The 18,483-nt window shown below is 42.2% G+C and overlaps 1 protein-coding gene across 2 annotated transcripts in view; it reads left to right on the forward strand.

Moving 5' to 3' along the window:
* DOCK1 (dedicator of cytokinesis 1) overlaps window positions 1-18,483 on the forward strand; it is a 559,970-nt gene that overhangs the window by 331,960 nt on the left and 209,527 nt on the right. For both annotated transcript variants that reach the window (XM_025273840.3, XM_025273841.3), the window contains exon 28: window positions 11,648-11,749. In XM_025273840.3, coding sequence (XP_025129625.1) covers window positions 11,648-11,749 — 102 coding nt within the window. The remainder of the gene's footprint in view (window positions 1-11,647; window positions 11,750-18,483) is intronic.

Below are 18,483 nucleotides of genomic sequence, written 5' to 3' on the forward strand. Positions count from 1 at the left end.
TCCGCGTCCCTTTTCCCCTCTTCACCCCTCCTCCGTCTCCTCTTCTTCTTTAACTTGGGGTCTGAGCCCTGTCTCTTGCTCTTCTCATCTCCTAAGTGTGTGTTGGTCAGCTCTCTCTATACTCTCACTTATAAAAAGGAGTTAATCATCTTCCATACTTCTTCCCCCATCTAGGGTGAGGATGTTTTCCTCAAAGAATTATTGCTTATTATCTCACATTTTTGGCACAGAATACCATCTCAGGGATGATGTGTCCTCTGTGTTCCGTCACACCCGGGGGCACAGTCTGTAATGAGGAAGAACATGGGGGTGATAGTTTCAGATTGAGTGTCTTCATCCCTGAGGACATTTATCCGAATCTTTTCAGTCCCATTGAGAATCCTTTCTGGAATCAACCATTGCTTTAGGGATTGGAACGGATGGTTTCCTTATTTTCTGGTTCCGTCTACACATTGTGATCTGTAAGGTAAGGGTCTTACCTTTGTCTCTCTTTTCAACACTGCCTGCCTTGCCAAGACCCCTTGTCTGAGTACCAGTGTAGACTCACAGACTTGCCACTGCGTCGTGATCCATTGCTCCTGTCCTCACTTCTGCCGGGACAGTCTCCTCCAGCATCCTTCTGGGTCCTCCTGCCTTAGTCCTTTGGCCCCAGGCCCCCGTGTGCTCATCCTGGGGGCACTGTGTGTATCCACCTGGCCAAGCCCCCAAACTCCATGTTGTCAACACAGCACCCACTCTTTGAGTGTCTGTTGAGTGTTGCACTTACTAATACTCAGCAACATTTTGAATCTCATCATTTCTGCCTTATCTCCCCAATTTTTTCTAGTATGTTCCAAGTGGCCCCATCACCTCAGAATGTGAGGACCCTTTGATTTCCTCAGGGCTGTGGGGAAAGGGCAATGGGACGGGCATCTAGCCCCTACGGGGGAGTTTTCATGCCACGTGTGTTTTCTTGCACACCTACTCAGCAGGCACATTGCTCTGCAGAATTTCTCTTGGGTACCACCCCCCTAGACTGAGTTCCACTTCCCCATAGTAGGAGATTTTGGAAATAAACCTCAAGGCATTTAGCGCTTAAAGAACTTTGAGGGCTTTTGTGGTCATGAGCAGACAAGCTATTAGTGATGGATTGTGATAGGTGGCATTTGAGCCTTATCTGCACACTGTAGATTTATATATTTATGTATAAATAACTATTTCCTAAGAAATAACAGCTTATAAATCAGATTATCATTGCTTCTATTTTAAAATGATCTTATATTCCAAAATGTATTTTGTTCTCCTTATGATTCATTAGTTTTTTAGCATTTTGTATGTGACAGTTTTCTCCACATCAACTCATCTAACCAATATAAATACTATTGAGCACAGCATCATTTTATGATTCATAGAGAGGAATTTCATTTCATCCAATAAAGAGTTTCAATTTTAATCTATAACTATGATGACAAGAGTGTCGTTTATGGACAAAAGAGAGTTTAAAAATGTGTAGTAAATTGATCCCCCTTCAAAGGCAAAATTTTATTAAGACTGAATTACTCTTGGTTTTACTATGGTGTGTTTACAGTTACTATATATCGTGGGAGAAGATCTGAAAGCGCTCTAAGGTTCTGGTATTATCTGATTTACTGTTTCTGAAAATAAATATAAAATTTTCTATAGTAATCTGACTTATGTTAGCAACAAATGAATTATATCAAGAAGTTATATACAATATACGTATATTCCTCTTTATACCACAAAGTATAATTGCGTATATATAAAATTTGATTGTAATTTATTTTTACTCTTCATAACAAATGTGAATACGTGTTTAATTTATTATGTGGAATAAGCAGCAAATAATTGTTATGGGTAATACAAGATCCAGAGAGCTCCTTTTGGTATATCTTTCCTATAAACACCTTCCTACAATTACTGCCACCGTAAAGTTGAAATTGATTTTGTTTTTAAAATTAAAGTTTTTTTCTTTATCGTGTCTGCAATGATATGAGCTGTAGCGTTCAATTTAAATTTAAAATGCAGGTTTAATTTGTTGCTAGTAGTTGAAAGGAACTAATAGATGACATTAGTTTTGTTTCTCAACCATACTATTTTTAATTTGGTATAGCGTCTTTTTACAAACATTCCTCACTCTATGGTCCTTTATAAAACAAGAGATCACAATAGTTTGGAAACTAAATGAGTAAAAATTAACCGTACTTTGGATAGATGATTCATGGGACTGACTTTTTCTTGAAATGAGAAAAGAAACAAAAGACTGCCCTCAGTTTCACCATGGATTGTATTTTGGGGAAAGATGTAGTTAAGTTCAAATGGTATGAGTGAATATTTATTTTTCCAATAACCTCAGTGTTAACAATAGTACCTGATTCAGCCTTTTTATTATGTATTATGCTTAAGCACATATTTAATTAACAAGATGTTGAATACTCTGCGAAGCACAGCAGTGACTTGTGTCTTCTGCTGTATCTCACAAGGGCACTGTCTTCTCTTCGTCTTACACCATTGCTCTACTGCATTATCATTTCTTCCTTATAACCCCAGACCCCATCCTAAAAGGGTTAAGTGATTTCCCATGATGTCAAAATACATGAATGAAGAAACCAAAGCAAAGGTGAGAAAAACTTCCTTGTATCTATTTCACAAATCTAAAGAGAAAGAATAATTTCACAAGGATCATAGAATTGGGAAGGAGTTTTCCAAATGGGTTATTATCATTTTAAATCTGAGGGTTTACAAGGGCTTGACTTGTCCTGAGAATTAGGTGTCTCCTTCACTGTCCTCTCCATGATCAATTCCTAGTCCATGCTTGCATTTCTACTTGTGCATTTCTTTTTTTCTTTTTTTTTTTTTTTTATAATTTTTATTTATTTTGCTGTGCCAGGTCTTAATATCGGCATGCAGGACCTTTAGTTACAACATGTGGGATCTGGTTCCCTGACTTGGGAATGGACCCAGGCTCCCAGTATTGGGAGCTTGGAGTCTTAACCACTGGACCTCTTCTTTTGTTCTTGAATGTTTGAGAATTATTGTTCTGTCTGTAATATTCCACAATCTCACACATGTGAGTCTTGATTGTGTTTGACCCTCAGTGGGCCCTTTCATTTTGGATATGCTTGTCATTTTAGAATAATTATCTTACATTGTTTAGTTAATTAATTTATATTTAAGAATTTTTGACAGCTTTGTTTTGATCTAATTTTTATGCCATAAACTTCATCTATTTAATGTAAGAATATAAGGTTTTAACTATAGGCACATGATCCACTTTAGAATATTGTTGTCACTCACAAAGGAAACCCATACCCAAAGGCAGTTGCTCTTCATTCTCTCCTTAAACTTCCAGCTCTTGGCAATCCCAAGTCTAACTTCATGTTTTTATGGTTTTGCCTGTCCTGGACACGTTCTAGAATGAAATCAGGCAAAATACAGTCATCTGTGACTAACATGTCAATTTCTGCAAAGCAGCCAGCTGGAATTTTGATAGGAATTGGGTTGAATCTGTACCTCAATTTGGGGAGTATAGCCCTTTTAACAATATTAAGTCTTCTATCCCATGAACATGGGGTATTTTTCTATTTATTTAGGTCCTCTTTAATTTCCTTTAACAGTACCTTCTAGTTTTGGAGGTCCAAGTGTTATATAATTTTGTTAAATTTATTCTTGTTTGTTTTGATGCTTTAGTGAAAGGAATTTTTCCCTTGAATTTTATTTTCAGATTATTCATTGCCAGTGTTAGAAAAACAATTGGGTTTTGTAATTTGATCCTGTATCCTATAATCTGTGAATTCATTTATTAGTTCTAATAATCCTTTAATGAGTCTTCTATCATTTTGTAAAAATACTTTTGTCTCCCCATTTTCTGTGTTCTTTCTGGAATTTCTATTGATTAAATATTGACTCCTGAATGGATTCTCTGATGTTTTTATTCTCCGTGTGTCTTGTTGTTCTGCTTTTGGAGGATTTCATTAATTGTATGTCCCCAAACTCCTATTAAGATGTTTATTTCTGCTAATACAGCTGAAACAGTCCATAATCATTTCATTGTATCTGTTCCTTTTTTTTTCCTTTTATAACATTTGGTTCTTGTTTTATGGATATCATCTCTTACCTAGCTGAAGATAATAATGATTGAATTTTCTTACGTTTTCTCAATTTTCTTTCATTCCTCTGGCTTCTGTTCTTGCTTGTTCTGGCCTCCTTTATTAATATCTGGTCGACTTTTCTCCTGAGGACTGCAGTCACTTTCAGACCCTCTGTTCCCCCTGGATGCACAGACCTTGAAGGTTCTGGGCCTCACTGCATGAGGAGCCCATGTGGATGGGGTCCTCATGCTATCAGAACCTTGATGGGAAGTTATTGGGTATTCTCTTGGGCTGGTCAGTTTCTCCAGAGAGGATTCTTCCAATTGCCTGTTCCACTTTGTTGCGGGGCTTAAGTGCGGGCTGCTTATCCTTGGTGTTTTGCTGGGAGCCGAGCTGAGCAGAGCAGTGTGGGGACTTAGAATAATCGGCTTCCTATCACGGGACAGTCTCAGCCAAGTGGTCCTGCCCCGCTATCTCTTCTGTTTCATCAGGAGGGTAAACATGTGGTTCCCTCCTGGGAGCGAGTCAGTCCCCTTAGAGGACCTGCTGGGGTGGGCATATTGGCCAGGTTTTAAAGACATCAGGGCTTTGGATTTCCAGTTGACACGTAGCCTCGCTCTCTGAGTAACTAGCAGCTCTAGTTTCCTAGACTTTCCAGGACTCTCTGCCCAGAATCAACAGGATTCCTGATAGATATCCATTCCCTTCCTGCTTCCAGCACAGCTAGTAATCATTTCTGCATCCGCTTGTCAGCTTCCAGAATTCTCTCTTCTGTGGTTCTGTCTCTCTTCTTCTCTTGGTCTTTGTGCATTTGTGAATTTTAGAAACATTATTGTCAGTTTAGTGTGAGGAAACAGACGAGTCTGTGTTTATGGCTGTTTTTAATTTGTTATGTGGATGCTTCCATATGTATTTTTCACAAACATCATCTCTACAGAGGTTTTGGAGGACGCTTTGGGCCAGTGAATGACATGTTGAGATATTCTTTGTGTTATCTGTCTGGACTCCCTATGTTTCTCTCTTAAGTTTCCTTATAACAAATAGAACCTTTAAACATTTCACCATTGGCTTTCCCTCTTGAAAACAGAAAGCCTTGCACTCTCTAGGGCTTCTTATCTGTCCAAGAACTTATCTGTATGGGGATTTATTTCATATCACCCCTGCCTTTGAAAGGAAATCAACCTGTATAGTCACTGAAAGGACTGATGCTGAAGCTGAACCTCCAATACTTTGGCCCCCTGATGTGAAGAGCCATCTCTTTGGAAAAGACCTGGGAAAGATTGAAGGCAGAAGAAGTGGGTGGCAGAAGATGAGATGGTTCGATAGCATCACCGACTCAATGGACATGAATTTGAGCCAGCTCCGGGGGAGAGTGGACTGAGGAGCCTGGTGTACTGCAGTCCACGGGGTCATAGAGAGTCAGATATGACTTAGCGAACAGCAACAACAATTGCCTTTGAAACAGAGCACTCGACTCTCAACCACATTCCCTTTTCCAGATCCTAGTCCTCATAATGTTGCCGTACAGTATTGATGCTTGGGCTGAAATGCTCCCCAATATGGAAGTCACCTAGAATCCACCAAGTGATACCTCTTCCCACCTTGGCTGCAGTTCTTGCCCCGTGTCCTTTAGTGGTACCATTGGAGGGTTACTTTGTCTTCAACTTTTGATAGTGGTTATGAAGTAGGTTTGTTTTCATCGGTAAATTTGAAATGAAATATATAAATGAGAATTCCTCTTCAAAGCACTTGCTTTCATGAAAACACATTTAAAGTTTTTGACACATCATCACTGGCCACCAAGAAGTGTAATCCCCAATATAAATAGTAGATTCTCCTTTTATTCAAGCCTGCTGCCTGCCCTCCAGACCACATGTCCCTGGAGCTCTGTCTGCATCTCCGACAGCTTCTGCGGTTTGGAGCTCCCCCAAATTCCTTGGCATTTAGAGCACTTGGAAGCGACTTACAAATTCTGCCTGTGCTGCGGGCCCCATGCATGTGTGAGATCCAGGGGTGTATGAAGCGTTCTGGACTGTGGATGGGATTACCAAGAGCAATGTCAAGCTTTATTCTCTGAGCCTCATGACTCAGTCCTGATGTCTTTACATAAAAGAGGTGCCCCTTCACAGCTCAGGACTGTGAATACAAATCCTTGGGATTTTTCCTTCCAATTCATGTACACGGTCTTGGACTCTAGACTAGGCAAAGATGGCAAAGATACCATTGACAAGAACTCGCCCTAAGTCATTGTTCTTCAAAATCTGCCCTTTGTTAGAAGCCTTTTGTCTCTGTATCCCGTTGCGACTTTGCACTCACTTGCCTGCCACACAGCGTCCCCTGCTCCACCAGCCGTGCTGCGTTCTGCCTGTCCGCCTGCTTAGGGCCCTGGTGTTCCAGATTTAAAATGGGCTGGACGAGGGCCAGAAAGAAAATTCCAGGGGGGCACAGACGCAAGTTCAGCCCAAGGCTTGAGGAGCAGTGACCTAGTCCACGTGGGCAGAGGGAGCCCCATGAAAGAACTTTTTGAGAATAAGGGAACCCCTAAGGACACTGAGGGTCAGGAGGAGAAGGTGGAGATCTCAGCTGTCTTATCTAATGACTACTTTTTTTAGAATTTATTTTTTAATTGGAGGATAATTGCTTTCCCATGCTGTGTTGGTTTCTGCCATACAAAATGTGAATCAGCCATAAGTTTACCTATGTGCCCTCCCTCTTGAGCCTCCCTCCCACCCTCCCCAGAATTTCTGCCCCATCCCACCACTGGCGGTTGCACAGAGCACTGGGTTGAGCTCCCTTTGCTACACAGCAAATTCCTGCCCGCCATCTATTTTACATTTGGTGGGGTATGTATGTCAATGCAACTTTCTCAGTTCCTGTCCCACCTTTTAAAATGCTAGTATATTTTCCAGTTTTAAAAGTAATCTGGACTCATCCTCCCGCCCTCATCACTATGTGGTGTCTTTTCTTTGAATTGTTTCTCCTTTTGATTTTTTCCTGTGCTATATTTTTTTGTTTTGCTGAAAACTACCATGATTATGTCTGATTTTCATCTTTGAGCATTTTCTTATGCTACTTAAAACAGTTCATATTTTCATGATTATTGTTTGATGGTTACATAATATTTCATCAAAAAACTAGGGTGTGTTTATGTGAATTAGCAAATAAAAAAATGAACTTCAGGTAAACAACAAATCATTTCCATAGTATATGAATGTCACGTGCAAAATTTCCAGTGCAATCTTTGGGACATATTTTTCTGAGATTCAAATTGAGCTGGGCATCCTATATTTTACCTTGCAATCTTACAAAATATCATATTACTTATACAGTTCCTAGCTGTTGAACACTGAGATGTTTTCAGAGATGCAATGGACATCTTTGGGCATAAAATTTCTGATTCTGAATTACTTCTTTAGGTGGCTTGTGGGAAGTAGAATTACCCTGAGGAGATGAGTATTTTTTTCCAAGACTTTTTAAACCTATTGCCAAATCGCTTTTTAAAAAGGTTATAGCAATTTATGCTCCCACCAGTGGCGTCTAAGAGTGCTCATCCCCTGTGCCCTTGCTAACATTATCATCACTTAAATACTCCTTTGCTATTTTGGCAGGCAAATAATGATATACCATTTTCATCTCTGATTGCTAATGAAGTTCACATTTTTTTGTTTATGAGGCTTCCATGTCTTGGTTTTTAAACGTTCTGCCACTGCCTCCTGACTTCTCTGTCCCTATTTTGCATTGCTTTGAAGTCATAAGGAATATGTCTTACTTTTATTTATTTGCTCATTTTTACTCAGCCATTGGGACTAGAACTCAACCCCCAGGCTCAGTTTCTAGGAGGAATTCTGTACAGTCACCCCTAGCCTACCTGGCCACCCACCCATTGTCTAAACTAAAAGCGTCCTATGACTTCTAAATGCATTTCCAATAAATCAATGGCCAGGCATCGAATGGTAATTTTCTTCTGAGCCTGCAGAATAAGCTTTGTGTCACAGCTCACCCCCACTTCTGTTTCTGGTGTGTGATTGGTTTCAAATACAGCTTCCATAAATGCCTGCTTTCCATCTACCCTTAGAAACCCACACTGTGCTCCAGAGGGTTCCATTGAGTTCACGTAGGCAGTCATGCTCCATGGTGTCCGCCATGTTTCTTCTCTAAAGATGCTGGCCCCCTCGCATGGGACTCCGTTCTGAAGGAAAAAGGGGACCTTTCTGTGAAATTTGACAGGTATATTACCTCTTTCTCGGTGGGGTCCAGAATTTCTGCTTAGAAAAGCACTGAAATAGAAAGATTTGCTTCCTCTAAGCAAGACTGAACTGTACAAACTGCTTTCTGTAACGTTTCCTTAGATTAAGTAGGGAGCGCGTTGTACCTGCGGCCTTTTGACCTCTAACTCAGGGCGATGACCTGCCCCTGTCCTCCAATTAGTCCCCATCACAGTTAGACAAGAGGCCATTTGGCTGCCCTCTCTGTGATGTTCTCATGCAAATGCAAAGCTTCCTGACCAGCCATTGAAGCCTTCCCAGGATTTGTTTTATGGAAATTGCTATGTTTTCTTCAGGTTTTCATTTTCTGCATCATGTCAGCTCCCCCAGCCTTTGCCTTGCATGGATTTTTCAGCATTGTGTGGCAGTCTGCTCCCTAAATTGAGCATGTCCACATCACTTGTTTGAGTGTCTGGCCAGATTCTGGATGTTCTATGTATTTCTGTTGTTTTTAAATGGATATTACTCCCTGCTCGTGTTTTTTGCATTTTCAAGACTGCTCTGGGGTCTTCTTTCTACTTTGAACTTCATATTTAAAGTGCAGTACGTGAAGTCTGTTGCTCTGAATTATACACAGCTGGCTTTGTGATTTCAGTGACTGTAATATGGGAGTCCCAATTCTTTAACCCCTTAGACCTGCAGAAAATTAATTTGAACCCCTGGCAGGTGAACCTTCTTGTTCTAGAAAAGCTCCTTGTCTGGGAGGGAGGCGTCCAGGTCGTAGCCAGCTGGGTCAGGGGAGAATTGGAGACACTGTCTATGGCCACCTTTTCCGTTTTCTCATGCTCTTCCCAGCTTTCTCTAATGACTGCAGAAGTTTGAGAAAGTGAATCTCTGTTTCAGGTTGGCTATTAGCAGTGACCTCAAATTTCTCAGAAAAATAATTAAAATGCATATCTGGATGGAAAATTAGCCCAGCTCCTCAGCACCTACCTCATAGGGGGTATTCTGGATTCACAGCCGGGTTTCCTTATTTTCATCGAGAGGGGAACACTTTTGTTTATAATCTGGGAACAAGAAGAAAATCTGTGGTGTGATTGAATGAGGCCATGTTCTAGTGGCCCTGGCATAGCGCTTGACACATGGTAATCAATCAACATGTAATATGATGAAGACTGTTATCCAAAAGATGGCTTTCATCAAAAGTAAAGAAGATACAAAGGCGGCTTCTCTTGTGCTCAATAAGATGCTAAACACCTACATATTTCGAAAGTTCATCTTCATAAATGGACATCTTGCCATTTTACAGATCATTCCTCCAGTGGAAAACAAGCATTATTTAAGCTCTTTCCCTGAACACCAACTTGGAATCTAAATTTCAGCAATTATCATCATTCACAAATAATTTACACTTCTGGGCAAATGGAAGATACCATATTATCATTATTTTATTTGGCTAGCTTACGTAATGCATTTCCTGAGGACTCATGTGGAAGCATATATGTATATTACAGATATAAAATGGCTCAGAAAAAATAGTGGACTTTGATATTTCACTTCAGAGCATGCATTCCAAATTCATACAAGAGATATTCAGGCATTCAAATATATTGTTTGTAAAAGCAGAGTTAGTAAAAGAGTACAATCTGAACTCATTTAGCGAGGCAAAATTAGGGGCATGTCTCAGAGTATGTCTCATCCTATAATTTTACCAGACTTGTACTGCTTTAATGGGAGAACATATATGTCCTATGTTTCTTGCAATGTCATTTCTTTAGGGGGAAATATTTAAAAGCAAGGAAGGTTGTTGGACGCTGTCAGCCGTGAGCCTCAGAAATGATACAGCCCGATTAATGGCAACAGGACAGTTCACCCCCTGCCTGGTCACTAGGCCAAACTTGCCTTGGTGTGTCTGCACACAGCCACAGGTGCACAGACCTGCACGTGCACACACGTGTGCACTTCCGTTGCTCAGGGCTCTGGTCCCATCCTGTCCCGTGTCTTGATTTCCTTTGGTGGTTTCTTTTTTTCCCCTTCTTTCCTTTTCCTGCCAGCTCTGTCTGCTATGAGAAATTCCTGTCTCTCCCACTTTACATTCTGATGAGGCTGCATTCCTCCCCACATGCTTCTCCTGGAGGAGAATTGGACCATAACTCATTGTGGAGTCACTGGTGATTGCCTCCAAATTGGCCAAGGGGGATACAGGCAGATTTGAGAAATAAAAGGCCTTTCTTTGCCACAGCCCAGGAGGAGGTGCTGCACACACACTTGGCCTGATAATAAGGACAGCGACTTTCCAGAGAACACAAAATACAAGTGGCAGTGATTTCCATCCTGTCTCCCATTTGCACATATTTAATGCAAAAAACCTTTCAAGCTTGTTTTTTCCAGACTGGACAGTCATGTATCAGCAAGCATTTAATGGAGTCAGAGAGACAGAAACATAGCAAAAGAGAAGGTGCTGAGGCTGAAGTGACTGGTCACCTAGCTGGCCAGCCTCGCTTGTGGTGTCTCCTTGATGGGCTGTGATCCCAGACTCTTAGTTCAATTTATATCAATTCTCCTCCCCTTTGCCGACCAGAGTTTTTATTTTTTTTTATCGTGGTAGAAGTCACACACTGTTTTAACTATATTTAACTGTACAGTTCAGTGGCACTAAGCAGCTCTCACCCTCCTGCTCTACCTCTCGAATGTTTCACCTTCCTAAACTGAAACTGTCCCTACTAAACACTAACACCCCCTCCCCACTCTGCATCCTCAAAACCCCCAGCTCCTGGTACATCTACCAATGTGCTTTCTGACTATGAATCAGACTATTCTAGATACCTCATATAAGTGGAATCAACAGCATTTTTCTGCACCTAATGTATATTTGAATGCATTTTTAAGGATTAGGATTGACATGCATACACTGCTATGTATAAACTGGCTTCCCTGATAGCTGAGTTGGAAAAGAATCCGCCTGCAATCAGGAGACCCCCGTTTGATTCCTGGGTGAGGAAGATCCTCTGGAGATGGGATAGGCTACCCACTCCGCTATTCTTGGGCTTCCGTGGTGGCTCAGCTGGTAAAGTATCCACCTGCAATGTGGAAGACTTGGGTTCGATCCCTGGGTTGGGAAAGGCTACCCACTCCAGTATTCTGGCCTGGAGAATTCCCTGGACTGTATGGCCCATGGGGTCACAAAGAGTCAGACACCACTGAGTGACTTTCACTTTCACATGTATAAAATAGATGGCCAATGAGAACCTACTGTTACAGCAGAGGAGAAACAAAAGAAGGTGCTGTCGGTTTACATCAACTTTTGAGTGTTGTTCTCTCATCATCTAACTATATCTTTTGGTTTGTTTGCAGGGAAATTTCGTGGCCTGTATGACAGCTATCCTACGACAAATGGAAGACTATCATTACGCCCATCTGATCAAGACTTTCGGGAAGATGAGGACCGATGTGGTGGTGAGTGTGACTCTGACTGTTCATATAACCTTGTTTTGAGCTCAGTCTTTTAGACAAAATGCTGATATCAATATTTCCATTTTCAGTTTGATTTTAGACTTGCCTCCACTTGACTTCAGAAGCCCAGAGATGGTCTAGGTAAAAGTGGGTTTGTAAGAAGATAAGGGTCCTATTTAAAATGGATAACTAACAAGGACCTACTGTATAATGCATGGCTCAATATTAACAGTGTGGCAGCCTGGATGGGAGGGGAGTTTGGAGGACAGATAACACATGTATATATGTGGCTGAATCCCTTCTGAAACTATCGCAACATTGTTAATCAGCTACAACCCAACACAACACAAAAGGTTTAAAATTAAAAAGAGAGAGAGAGAGAGAAGATAAGCTTTCTGAGATAGGCTCACTCCTTGTACTGACCTGGAGAGTGACCCAGGGTATCAGCCCAGAAAAATCCTTTTTCTGTTCTTTCCTCTCCCAGGCTTTGGGGTCATGGTAAATTTGGAGACGTTACCACAGAGAGCTACCATTAGCTCCTGTTTATTTATCGATTGACACTCGATAGCAGAAGCCAAGGAGAATTTTCAGCCTTAAATTGTGCTCCTTTATTAATTAGCTTTCATCATGGAGGCTCATTAGCATTTCTGGAAATAATTCTCTAGTCATCTTCAGTGAGACTGTGATACAACTTAATCAGGAGAAGTACAATAGAGAGGAACGTATCCTTAGAGGCACCGTCCCTGACAAGCTGGCATCGCAGGGCCATATGGCAGATATCCTCTGCGAAGCCACCGCCAGCGTGTCTGCAGAGTTGCCAAGTAGATGTCCACCCTCCACTCCCGTGTCTCGGAGCACTGATTCCAGTTCTGAGGCCCCTAGATTCCTACAAACCACAGGAAGCTCTGCTAGTGTCTCCAAAACAACGTTGATTGCACTTGACGTCAGCCTTATTAAGGGATGGTCAAAAGACAAGGCATTTAAGACCTTTTTCAAAGGATGAATTCTAATAAAAAAAAAGCTACATCACTAATCGCTGCCATTATATATGCTTATGTGTATGCATATATATATTTAAGTTTGTATTTATCCAATAGTTTGGCTACCTAATGCGAAGGGTTGACTCATTGGAAAAGATCCTGATGCTGGGAAAGATTGGGGGCAGGAGGAGAAGGGGATGACAGAGGATGAGATGGCTGGATGGCATCACCGACTAGATGGGGATGAGTTTGGGTAGACTCCGGGGGTTGGTGATAGACAGGGAGGCCTGGCGTGCTGCGATTCTTGGGGTCGCAAAGAGTCTGACACAACTGAGCAACTGAACTGAACTGATGTAATGTTTAATAGATAATAATAAATACATGGATTTAAATTTCTAAAGATACACAAATGGATTTATACCTTAAAATCATAGCAACTTTCCTTCAATCAAAGTTAAGGGGAACTTGCCTGTGGTCCAGTGGTTAAGACTTCGCTTTGCAATGCAAGGGGTGTGGGTTTGATCCCTAGTCTGGAAGCTAAGGTCCCTCATGCCTCATGGCCAAAAAAACCAAAACACAAAATAGAAGCAATATTGTTACAAAGTCAAAAAAGACTTTAAAAATGATCCACATCAGAAAAAAAAATCTTACAAAGGAATCAAGGAGCAAGAATGTATATGTGATGGTGTGTCTATATGTTTAGTTTTTGTGTAATATTAAGGAGCAGTGTCATGTAGGACTCTTCTCACGCGTGTAACATATCACATGTGATGTTATCCTGGGATTCTTCAGCAGGCATGTCATAGTGAAGTTCCATTTGCCTGTGAAACATTTCATGCCTCCTGTTTGATCATCGGAAGGATCAGTACAGTTCATTTCAGTCACACAGTCGTGTCCGACTGTTGCAACCCCGTGGACTGCAGCATGCCAGGCCTCCCTGTCCATCACCAACTCCCAGAGTTTACTCAAACTCATGTCCATTGAGTTGGTGATGCCATCCAACCATCTCATCCTCTGTCGTCCCCTTCTCCTCCCACCTTCAATCTTTCCCAGCATCAGGGTCTTTTGAAATGAGTCAGCTCTTTCCATCAGGTGGCCAAAGTATTGGAGTTTCAGCTTCAACATCAGTCCTTCCAATGAACACCCAGGACTGATCTCCTTTAGAATGGACTGGTTGGATCTCCTTGCAGTCCAAGGCACTCTCAAGAGGCTTCTCCAACACCGCAGTTCAAAAGCATCAATTCTTCTTCTCTCAGCTTTCTTTACAGTCCAACTCTCACATCCATACATGACTACTGGAAAAACCATAGCCTTGACTAGACAGACCTTTGTTGGCAAAGTAATGTCTCTGCTTTTTAATATGCTGTCTAGTTTGTTCATAACTTTCCTTCCATTTAATTTCTTGGCTGCAATCACCATCTGCAGTGATTTTGGAGCCCCCCAAAATAAAGTCAGCTACTGTTTCCACTGTTTCCCCATCTATTTGCCATGAAGTGATGGGACCAGATGCCATGATCTTAGTTTTCTGAATGTTCAGCTTTAAGCCAGTTGTAGCTAAATCTATATGAGCAGTTTCCTAGACAATGGTTCAGGCTAAAGGATAAACTTCGGAATGAGAAGTGTTACCCATGCTGAAAACTCAGGGCTCCAATAAATCATTTGTCCTTTACAGATTAGTCACGTGATCAAAATCATATGATTCATGCAAACTGTCAAAAATATTTAATCCAGATTATTCAAGTGTTCTGTGGATAGGGAACCTTCAGGATGTCATGAAAAAGTGATTTTACAAAATGGTGTTTAAAAATGACTGTAACATCTTGAATTCCAAGCATGTACCCTCTCTCCTTGCAGGAAGCAGATCATCAGATACTTGTTATGTGCTGTGGCCCTGATTTCCCAAGGGAGTTTATTTCTGTAGACAGAGTGGTTCAGAGCATCAATTATTTGCGAACGATTTGATTTCCATTATGAAATGGCATTTGTGGTTTTGGATATCATGAATTCATACTGCAAGGATTGTAAACCTTTTTTATTGTTGTTAATCTGTCAGAACCTTCGTAAAATGGGTTCCTATCTGTTAACTATCCGTAGAGAGGATTTGACTATTTTTCTACTTGGACAACTGCTCACAAAAATGAAAGACCATTTTGTGTTAAATAATTGGAAGTTAATCAGTAATGCGATGTGCAAAGAGTCTCAACTCTTTTCTCAAGACTACTTCCTTGTTAAAAGTGCTACCTTAGGTTTTCAAATTTAGCCCTTTTTTCTGGATGAATGAGTCATTCTCAAACAAAATTGCAGTTATGATCAACACCAAAGTCACGAGCCTCAGAACTGTTACTTTTACGGCCTCTCAGATGGCCCCTTGGACCCCCGAGACCGTGAGAGGATGGAACACAGCATGAAATGGAAAGACTAAGCCAGGAAAGAAAGAGGATAGACATTTCAGCTCAAAATTGTCATAATAGAGATTGTCCCTTTAGGATGGGCAACCGTGAACGGTCTTTAAGTTCTTCTTCTACGTTGGAGATGCTGGTCTGAAGATGCGGCTGCTAGCTGTCCTGGGTCCAAGTCACAGAGTCAGGACCACAAGTGAAGAACTTGCTCAGCGTCCATTGTAAGATCGAGGTGATGAGGAGTACTCTGGACCTTCCAGGGCAGACTGTTCTCATGACATGTGTCCCAAATTCCTGCCAAGTGCCCCTAAGGGAATGTCTGTGGAGTGACTGAGTGAGTAAGGACTCATGCACGAACGTTGCAAGTAGAAGTGATGCTTGTCAGTTACAGGTTGAGTGAATCCAGAAGACAGGACAGGGAAGATTCAGAGAACCCAGCAACAGGGCCCTTCTCATCTTCGAGGAGGACCCAGGGGAAGCCACAGTCTGCCACGCGTTCCTCCTCCTTCCTGTGGCCTCTCCCAGTCCTGTCCGCTTGTGGGGTGACCTAGGGAAGCCCGGCCAGGCAGCCCCCTGAGATCTCAGGACCCTCTTCCTGAAATGCCTCCTGTCTCCATCTGTCCAACCTCTTCTGAGAACCCCTCCTGATGCCTGCCTTGGTCTCACCTGGCAGATATCTCCTGTTACACCTTCTTTGTTTCTTGTCTGGCCCCATCAACCACCAGCCTGTGTTGGTGTGGTCCAGGGTGACTTCTCAACTGATGGAAAGCGGTGATGATGCTCACAGGGATTATGAAAACAAGAATGTTTGCTGTGTGAGTGTCATTGCCTAGGAAGCCTTCTGCTCTTGGCCAGGCTTGGCCGTAAAGGCCCTGAGTTCCATGTGAAAATAGCTACCAAAGGGTGATTTGCAAGCCTGTGTAGAGACTGTCATGAGTAGGCAGAGGAGCCTGGCACTGGGCATCTGTTTCTTTATCCCTGTGACCATTCCTTGGAGATGAAATCTACTGAAGACTTTCTACCCTGGATGCTGAGTCCAAGGGTGCAGATTCCTTTTACAGTGAGTTCACTCACAAGCTACTTAGTGAAGAGCAACTGTGTTAAGAAGGTGGAGGTAATGAGAGCAGCAGAGCAGACACGTCTTGCTCTGAGGCCCCCAGTGTAGTAGAGAGTATCACAGTTTACCCGGGAGTCCGTCAGACAACCCAGGTTATCCATGCTCCAAAAGAATGGGCGTTGTAAATCAGCCACACTGGACTGAGTCAGGTGGACGGGAAGTCTTTTTAAAAAACAAAATTAAGAAATATTCTTGTCTTTATGTTTGGCTGTGTCGAGGCTTCATTGTGGCACATGAGCTCAGTGGTTGCAAGCTTATAATTAATGGTGATGCATGGACTTATTTGCCCCTCAGTGTGTGGGGTCTTTGCTCCTTGACCAGGAATCAAAGTCAGATTCTTAACTGCTGGACCACCACAGAAGTCCTAAGGAAGGCTTAAAAAAAAATTTATTTATTTATGTGTCTGTGTCGGGTCTTAGCTGCCAGGGTTTTCCCTTGTGGCCCAAGGACTCTCTAGTTATGCTGCCCAGGCGCAGTAGCTGACACTTGTGGGCTTAATTCCTCCCCATCACATGGGATCGTAGCTCCCTGGCCAGATTGATTCCATGTGCCCTAGTTCCTTTCCTACTGGACCACCAGGGAAGCCCTCAGGAAGGGTTGTTTTGCAAAAGAGAGGATTGTGGAATGTGTAGGAAGAGAAGAAGGAGTCCTGTAGGTGGGAGAGAAAGAAGGTGGTGGGCCCGGAGAGGCACTGGGGTTTCAAACTGCACAAGGCCCCAGAGGTCATGCTAAGCGGCTTTGTGTCTTTCTATTTCTCTGACCTCTGTTTCTATGCCATTCAGTTCAGTCACTCAGTCGTGTCCAACTCTGCAACCCCATGGACTGCACCATGCCTGGCTTCCCTGTCCATCACCAACTCCTGGATTTTGCTCAAACTCATGTCTATCAAGTCAGTGATGCTGTCCAACCATCTCATCCTCTGTCGTCCCCTTCTCCTGCCCTCAATCTTTGCCAGCATCAGGGGCTTTTCCAGTGAGTCAGCTCTTCGCACCAGGTGCCCAGAGTATTGGAGCTTCAGCTTCAGCATCAGTTCTTTCAATGAGTATTCAGGGCTGATTTCCTTTAGGATTGACTGGTTTGATCTCCTTGCAGTCCAAGGGACTCTCAAGAGTCTTCTCCAACACCACACTTCAAAAGCATTCTTCAGTGCTCAGCTTTCTTTATGGTCCAACTCTCACATCCATACATGACTATAGGAAATACCATAGCTTTGACTAGATGGACCTTTGTCGGCAAAGTAATGTCTCTGATTTTTAATGTATTGTCTAGGTTGCTCATGGCTTTTCTTCCAAGGAGCAAGCATCTTTTAATTTCATGGCTGTAGTCACTATCTGCAGTGATTTGGGAGCCCAAGAAAGTAAAGTCTATCACTGTTTCCATTGCTTCCCCATCTATTTGCCATGAAGTAATGGGCTCAGATGCCATGATCTTCATTTTTTGAATGTTGAGTTTTACGCTTTTTCACTCTCCTCTTCACTTTCATCAAGAGGCTCTTTAGTTCCTTTTCACTTTCTGCCATAAGGGTGGTGTCATCTGCATATCTGAGGTTATTGATATCTCTCCTGCCAATATTGATTTCAGCTTGTGCTTCATCCAGCCGAGCATTTCACGTGATGTACTCTGCATATCGTTAAATAAGCAGGGTGACAATACACAGCCTTGACATACTCCTTTCCCAATTTGGAACCAGTCTGTTGTCCATATCTGTCTCTAACTGTTGTTTCTTGACCTGCATACAGGTTTCTCAGGAGGCAGGTCAGGTGGTCTGGTATTCTCATCTCCTTAAGAATTTTCCACAGTTTTTTGTGATCCACACAGTCAAAGGCTTTAGAATAGTCAATGAAGCAGAAGTAGATGTTTTCCTGGAATTCTCTTGCTTTTCTATGATCCACCAGATGTTGGCAATTTAATCTCTGGTTCCTCTGCCTTTTCTAGCTTGAACATCTGGAAGTTCTCTGTTCGGGTACTGTTGAAACCTAGCTTGGAGAATTTTGAGCATTACTTTGCTAGCATGTGAGATGAGTGCGAGTGTGCAGGAGTTGGAACATTTTTTGTCATTGTCTTTCTTTGGGATTGGAATGAAAACTGATCTTTTCATTCCTGTCGCCACTGCTGAGTTTTCCAAATTTGCTGGCATATTGAGTTCACCACTTTCATAGCATCATCTTTTAGGAATCAAAATAACTCAGCTGTAATTGTATCACCTCCACTAGCTTTTTCATAGTGATGCTTCCTAAGACC

The sequence above is a fragment of the Bubalus bubalis genome, chromosome 23 (assembly GCF_019923935.1).
Source record: "Bubalus bubalis isolate 160015118507 breed Murrah chromosome 23, NDDB_SH_1, whole genome shotgun sequence".
Taxonomy (NCBI): Eukaryota; Metazoa; Chordata; class Mammalia; order Artiodactyla; family Bovidae; genus Bubalus; species Bubalus bubalis.